This window comes from Mya arenaria, chromosome 17 (assembly GCF_026914265.1).
Source record: "Mya arenaria isolate MELC-2E11 chromosome 17, ASM2691426v1".
Lineage (NCBI taxonomy): Eukaryota > Metazoa > Mollusca > Bivalvia > Myida > Myidae > Mya > Mya arenaria.
The window spans coordinates 8,968,140-8,974,960 of record NC_069138.1 but is presented as its reverse complement, the minus strand read 5'-3'; the positions used below and the strand labels follow the sequence as shown (position 1 = coordinate 8,974,960).

The following is a 6,821-nucleotide window of genomic DNA, read 5'->3' as shown; positions in this document are numbered from 1 at the left end:
TATATGAAAGTTGCAATAATTTAAGCTTACCTATTTAGACTGATGGAACTTCATTTATGTCTAAAAGCACTTTATGAATGGTGCAATAATTCAGACACAGAGGCTGACCTATATAGCCTGATGGAACCTAATTAGTTTTTCTTGACCAATTTCACAAGAGTTCATGCCTTTAGCAAACGTATGTCCAAGATATATTCCTGTTGTCAGAAACTATTGATCAATTGGCCTTAAGGCATTCGGTTCATTCCCAGATTGTTTCTTTCTCGTAATGCAATTTGGTCATAAGAAGCTATAAGATTTCATTCGGAACTTCTCGGCTATTTTCTGTTGAAAACAACCTCGGATGTATATGGACGGTTAACAATGTCAGAAATTTGTAAACTTTAACTACACTGCAAAAAGATCAGGTAGTAATTTCAAATTAGCAGTTAAACTTTATGACTTAACTCTTGGGATTCGCAATTATGTTTGCAATAAAACACTTCACTGGCAATAAATATAAACTTATATTTACAAATTTACTTTAAAAAACTACTCACTATTCATAATTGTTCAGGACAACATAAATTTATACAATTATTCTGACCATTTTTCAATGCAATTTGATTTCTTTTATTGAATATATGATGGGGATATTTTCTCTCTCGAAGATTTTACCTTGTGACAAGTTTTTGACGTGAGGTGAACCATATTAATAATGTTCAAAAAAGCCTGCAGCCATGTATCCTTAACAAATTTCATAACAATTGGATACAAAGTATTGAAGTTATGACAGGATTCCCCCCCCCCCCTAAGATTTGACCTAGTGACCTAGTTTTTGACCAGAGGTGACTGACCATATTCATCACTGTTCGAGACAACATGCAGACAAGTATTCTGACCAAGTTTCATAACAATTGGATATTGTTTTATTGAATTAATGACGGGGATTTTCCCCCTTAGATTTGATCAAGTGGCCAGTTTTTGATCTGAGGTGATCCATATAAACAATTGTTCAAGAAAACATGCAGTCAAGTATTCTGACCAAGTTTAATAAGAATTGGATAAAAGTATTGAATTTATAACGGGGATTTCTTCCGTAAATACATATGTTATGTTTTTGTATGCACTGTATTATAGTTCAACACAGGCAACACATACAAGATCGGAAAATATTCTAATATATATGTCTTAAATAATTAAAACCCCCACTTAAAATGTATCCTTGAATATGAATTTTCCTGGATCTTTCCATTATGACCCTGTTCTTTTATGTATGTATAGCAATAAGTGACCAGACGGGTGGTATTGAATATGCAGCTAAAGTCAACCTTATGGTCATACATCATTGACTTCTTTCACACTTTTGGCCAGTTATTAATAACGAGTAATCCGATTAACTACATCGTTCTTAGATCCAATTACGCTCCAATTAGACCCCCCCCCCTCCGTGTGTTGACATTTCGCATATAAAGAAGGCAGCTCCTGTGTAAGCACGAGAAAGCTACTTGTCAATTAAATGATTAACGTTTATTTAACTAATAGAACATAATTAACAGTAATAAAAATATAATAGAACATAGTTACAACAGTAACAATTTTGCTGATTATTTTTAACATTTAAATAAACAAAATTCGAATCATAGGTTACAACGATAACGCAATTTATCCCGAGAAAAGTTATAAACATGTGAGTAGTATTTTAGTACAAAAGCCAGTGATTTTTTTGGGGAAAAATTTTCACCGCCTGTGCCATGCAAATTGGGAAAAAAATTGATTTTGAAAAAAATACAAAATGAGGCTATAGCTAATGTAAAGCAAATATATTGGAAAATATATATGTTTTCACTTTTTTATGCATACATACTTCTGTAAAAGAGTTAGTCATGTCAAGATTTTTTTGATATTTCAAGAAATTTATCCCTTTTTTATTCATTAATGTAATCTGCATTTAACAAATTGCAAATTTATTTAAAAAATAAAAATGGGGGAAATGAAAAAATTTCGCAAAGGGAAAGAGTAGTAATCTGCACCAAAAATCACTGAAAGCGATCCATATAAATGTAAATGTACATGTGAGCTCTTCAACACAGTTTGAGCATCCAGCCTTCATATTACAATACACATAATAGTTCTTGTTAGGTCTAAACTGTATGTAATTATTAGGATCCGGAAAAACATTCCATGGACAAAACGTCCCATGTCATTTTTGACTAGGTGGGCAAAATATACCACGTCATTTTGACTAGGTGGATAAAATATACGGTTTTACCACATGCAGATTTTGACAAGGTGGACAAAATATACCACATGCAGATTTTGACAAGGTGGACAAAATATACCACATGCAGATTTTGACAAGGTGGACAAAATATACCACATGCAGATTTTGACAAGGTGGACAAAATATACCACATGCAGATTTTGACAAGGTGGACAAAATATACCACATGCAGATTTTGACAAGGTGGACAAAATATACCACATGCAGATTTTGACAAGGTGGACAAAATATACCACATGCAGATTTTGACAAGGTGGACAAAATATACCACATGCAGATTTTGACAAGGCAGACAAAACATCCTAGATCACTTAGACATGGTAGACATAACATCCCATCCTGGACATTTAGATCCCAAAAATGTTTGTCAGTATGGACTCACATTTATCACCAGAACAAATGTGTTTTTTTACAAATTAATAATTTATAAAAGTAAATGATTGTTACTGTTAACAAATAACAGGCTTTGAGTGTCAAAATGATCTGGGATGTTTTGTCTACCCTTTCAAAATGATGTGGGAGGTTTGGTCCACCTAGTCAAAACATACATGGGAGGTTTTGTCCATGGGATGTTTCTGCTTCATTTAAATGTATTATTCATATATATTTCTAAGACGACTACATGTGGTTTTTTTTTATCCTTTTTACACTTTTCTTTCTTTGGAAATACTAGAGTCTGATCCACAATTCAACACAGCTTCACAACCAGTATACTGTTTTCTTCATTATTCCCAACAATCAGACTGCCCGTTTGTTCACTGAACCACACTGACTGAGGGTAATACAAGCCACTAGCCTCCCCACTGACCACTGTGGTCAGCTTTTGTCTGCCCTCCATGTCAACCTGTAAAACACTGTTGAACATAGACCCACAAACAAAAACATGGCCGCTGTTGCTGACACATAGTCCAGTTGGCTCTACTAGATTTGTATGTTCTAATGCGGATAAAACTTGACTATGTTTGTCAAGTATCATCAGTTTAGAAGCAGAAGTATTTGTAATATAAATTCTCTCCCTATCAGGACTTACAGCACATGTGTGAACACCAGAAATGAGTTCATATACACTTTTCTTTAGCTGTCCATTCATTGCGTACAGGAACAGGGCATTGTCGGAACCAACATATAGCTGGCCCTGATGGTGGGCAATTGAGAAGCATTCATGGCCCGTTTTAAACTGTCTCACTGCCTGTAGCTTCCCTCTGGACACTGTGAAGAAGTGGACCTCATGTAATTTACAATCGGCATTAACAACTACAGCTATTTCTTGCTCTGCAATGTGACACAAGTCTCTTGGGCAGGCAGGAAGATTACAATGATCAATGACCTGATAACTTACGTTCAGCAGCTTCACTCTGAAGTTGTAACAGTCAGCAATAACAAAGTCCTCACTTGGTAACTCGCATATACCTACAATATGGCATTCATTCAGATCCTCCTTTATTTTAACATTATATTTAGCTGAACTCTGAGCCTTGTACACATGCATGCTATAGGTTTCTTTTGGCATGGAACGAACATTGCCAAGGTTTTTTAGCTTTCTTAGAAATGGTAAAACTGTTTTATCTAATTTGAACCCGATTCTTACATTTGGCCTTTTCTGTATTTCTTGCACAAGACTGTAGGCTTCACTCAACTTGGTCTGACATTTTTTGAATGAAATGTAAGTACTTGTCTCCTTGTGTTTGTCAGTAATCTGCTGGAGCATGTCAAACATGGTCTCAAGTTGGTCATTCATACGGTCACAATTTTCCAGATCATCTTTCACATCCTTCTTCAAATCCTTAATAATGCTTTCGAAGTGTTTCACTGTATCATTCTCAAGCTTGTCTAATATCTTATTTATTTCTTTACGGAGAGCCTTGATTTGAGCCATGAAGTTATTGTAAGTGTCATTAACTGAGGCTTGGTCTTTCACCCTGGTATTCTTAAGCTCGTCCAATCTCCTGCTGATCTCGTCCATTGCTTCCGGTATTTGTCTGAATTTTGCTGTTTTCAGGAAGCCTCTGGCCAGGTCAGGCAGGTGACTGATACTGCTACACAGTCTGGAATACATTTGACTAAAGATGGAATGACATTAAGAGGAACAAAATAATTGACTAAGGATGGAATGACATTAAAGGAACAAAATAATTGAATTCTACCAATAAGCAAAATCAATCTTACTCTACACAAACCTATATCAATTATACTATACTCAGCAAAAACAATGTAACATCATGGTATATAACTGAAAATATGTGTATATTTTCATGCCCGATTTGTTCATATACTTTATTATATAACATAAAAGGAGATTCTCAGCCAGTTACTCTGTTTTCAAATGTTAAAATATTTGTTATAATGACATAATGTTGTATTCCTTGTAAGCAAAAAGTGGTAAGACAAAAAACAACCTCACAAAAAAGTGCTCTCTGTGTTAGTGTTTAATAAAAGTTCTATTTAAAAAAATCGAACGGTCAAGGCTTACTTATTTGACAACAACAATAACACAATGTAAAGAATTATGAGGTACGATACATTGTATTCATGACGTCGACATTTGACTTCAATGTTCATCAACGTCAGTAAGTATTTCGTATGTCGAGACATGTAGCCTGATAGAAATATTGTTGTTAACAAAACTGTTATTTAACGACGGTGTAAACAGCCTCTGTCTCTGTCCAGTGGTGAATAGAAATATTCATACAATAAGCGTGTGAATATTAATGGTTATTGCGTTAGATCACTTGAATTTCAGTATGAAAACTGAATGAGAGGACATTTTTTTTTAGCCAACGCGAGTGTTCTGTCTGACAATGTTCTTAGCGGCACTGACTACCCGGAAGTTGACTTCTTCTTCTTCAACTACTGTTTTACAATTTTAGGGGCATAATCCAGTCATACATATGCGAATCTAGCTGGTTTTCGAGAGGAACCGAGGTCTCATCAATATGCAACTTAAGTCTTAGTTTGGTATTTAATGGATGCTCTATTGTTTTTACAAGTTGTACGAAGCAATTTTGACAATTACAAGGCCAATGATCAAGTCATGAACTTGGCGGATTGGCTGGTTTTCGGAACAAACTGAGTTCTAATTAATATATCAATATTTAACCACTATTTAGGTTTGGTGATGATCAAATACTTAATTGAGGCTCAATACCTGATAGTTGTTAAGAAGCTGTAAAAGCAGAAGGGAACCGATCTCTCATGGATATCTAACAACAGTTAAAGTTTGATTGAGATCCAACCAAAACAAAGATGAAGATTTTTTTCCTTCACAAGCAGTTGTTTACGGACGCAGGGACGACAAACAACCCGCCATCGTATAAGCTCTTTTTTTCCTTTGGCAAGTAGAGCTAGAAACGAAATTTCGGTACATTTAAATATTTGGACTTTACCCATGCAGAAGGCCCTCAAAAAACCTCCAAAAAACACTATTAAGTTTATGCCACTTAACTTGCAGTACTTTAATACCTATGATTGAGGGCCACACAGAGACAGCAGCAAAGTTCCTGGTGATCATCACAGTGGACCTCTAGCTCTTTGCCATGTTGTTCACATCTGTCGATAGAGAACCTAACCCATTTCTGAATTTCTCCACGCCCATACACAATATGCTTTTTGAAATAGTCCCTATGCATCCTTACACACCTATCACACAGATAATGTTCACACTGGGGACAGAAGTGCTGGGCTTCAGCGCTCAGGTCATTTTCCTCACACTTACAACAACTGTAGTCGTGAATCAGGATATAATCCTTGTCAATGGATTTTCCTCTAAAAGCCATTCTTCTTCTCTGGTTCAAAAATACTGTATTTTTTAACTCTTAAAATGTACGTTGAAACTTATAACATACACTTTTATTATCTGCACTAGGGCAATAAGACATAAAACATTGAAACTCGATTATTTGCGAACCGCGAACACAACTATTCAATCTAACAGCAGAGGCTAGTGAAAAATGTAAATTTATATATAGGGGAGATAAATGTTGTCAAACACGCAGAAGACAACACTAGTAGCATACAACAATTCAATACTATTTCGCTACTCTTTCTTGTACCATGTAAAAGCACCAACTTGAATGCTATTTTTAAAAGTTGAATACTGTATTCTTAAAAAACAACAACACTATGCGTTATGAATGCAAAAAGTGAGAAATGGTAGTCCGTGTTACACCCTTGTGCAATACAGCTGTATTCCATTCAAAAAGAGTGTTTGCCTCCCGACCAAGAGGTCTCGGGATCGATTCCCGGTCGGGGAACGTTCTTGTGACCTCTCAGATGGACACTCAGTACTGGTTCACTGAATTTGACCAAAGAAGCGGACTTGAGAGTATTTATAAAGCTGTAAGTTTCATACACGCTCGAGCTAAAATAAATTTATATCAATTTAACTTAGTATTAAGTATTATTGCGCGATCTTTAAATGACGTCATAAACAAATAAGTGCGTCATTAAAGTGATATTTATAATGCAATAATGTGTCTTTTGAGTTTTTTAAACCTGTAAAACAATATAACAAAAGGGTTAGTTGTACTGGATTTTTATTTGAATTGTCATATCCGACTCA

The 6,821-nt window shown here is 35.3% G+C and overlaps 1 protein-coding gene across 1 annotated transcript; it reads right to left on the bottom strand.

Moving 5' to 3' along the window:
* Positions 1-1,591: 1,591 nt before the first annotated feature.
* Positions 1,592-6,184, bottom strand: LOC128224692 (uncharacterized). Its single transcript, XM_052934666.1, has 2 exons — positions 5,723-6,184; positions 1,592-4,308 (listed from the first exon to the last, which is right to left on the bottom strand). Exons 1-2 carry the CDS (start codon positions 6,034-6,036, stop codon positions 2,952-2,954), a joined length of 1,671 nt encoding a protein of 556 aa, XP_052790626.1. The 5' UTR covers positions 6,037-6,184; the 3' UTR covers positions 1,592-2,951.
* Between the last annotated feature and the right edge of the window lie 637 nt (positions 6,185-6,821).

What these genes read in the sequence shown, in the direction of transcription:
- LOC128224692 (XM_052934666.1), bottom strand. Translation starts at nt 6,036, where the DNA reads ATGGCTTTTAGAGGAAAATCCATTGACAAGGATTATATCCTGATTCAC. An exon ending in TGTGTGGCCCTCAATCATAG is followed by an intron (nt 4,309 to 5,722) that starts GTATTAAAGTAC and finishes AATGTATTCCAG; the next exon opens with ACTGTGTAGCAGTATCAGTC.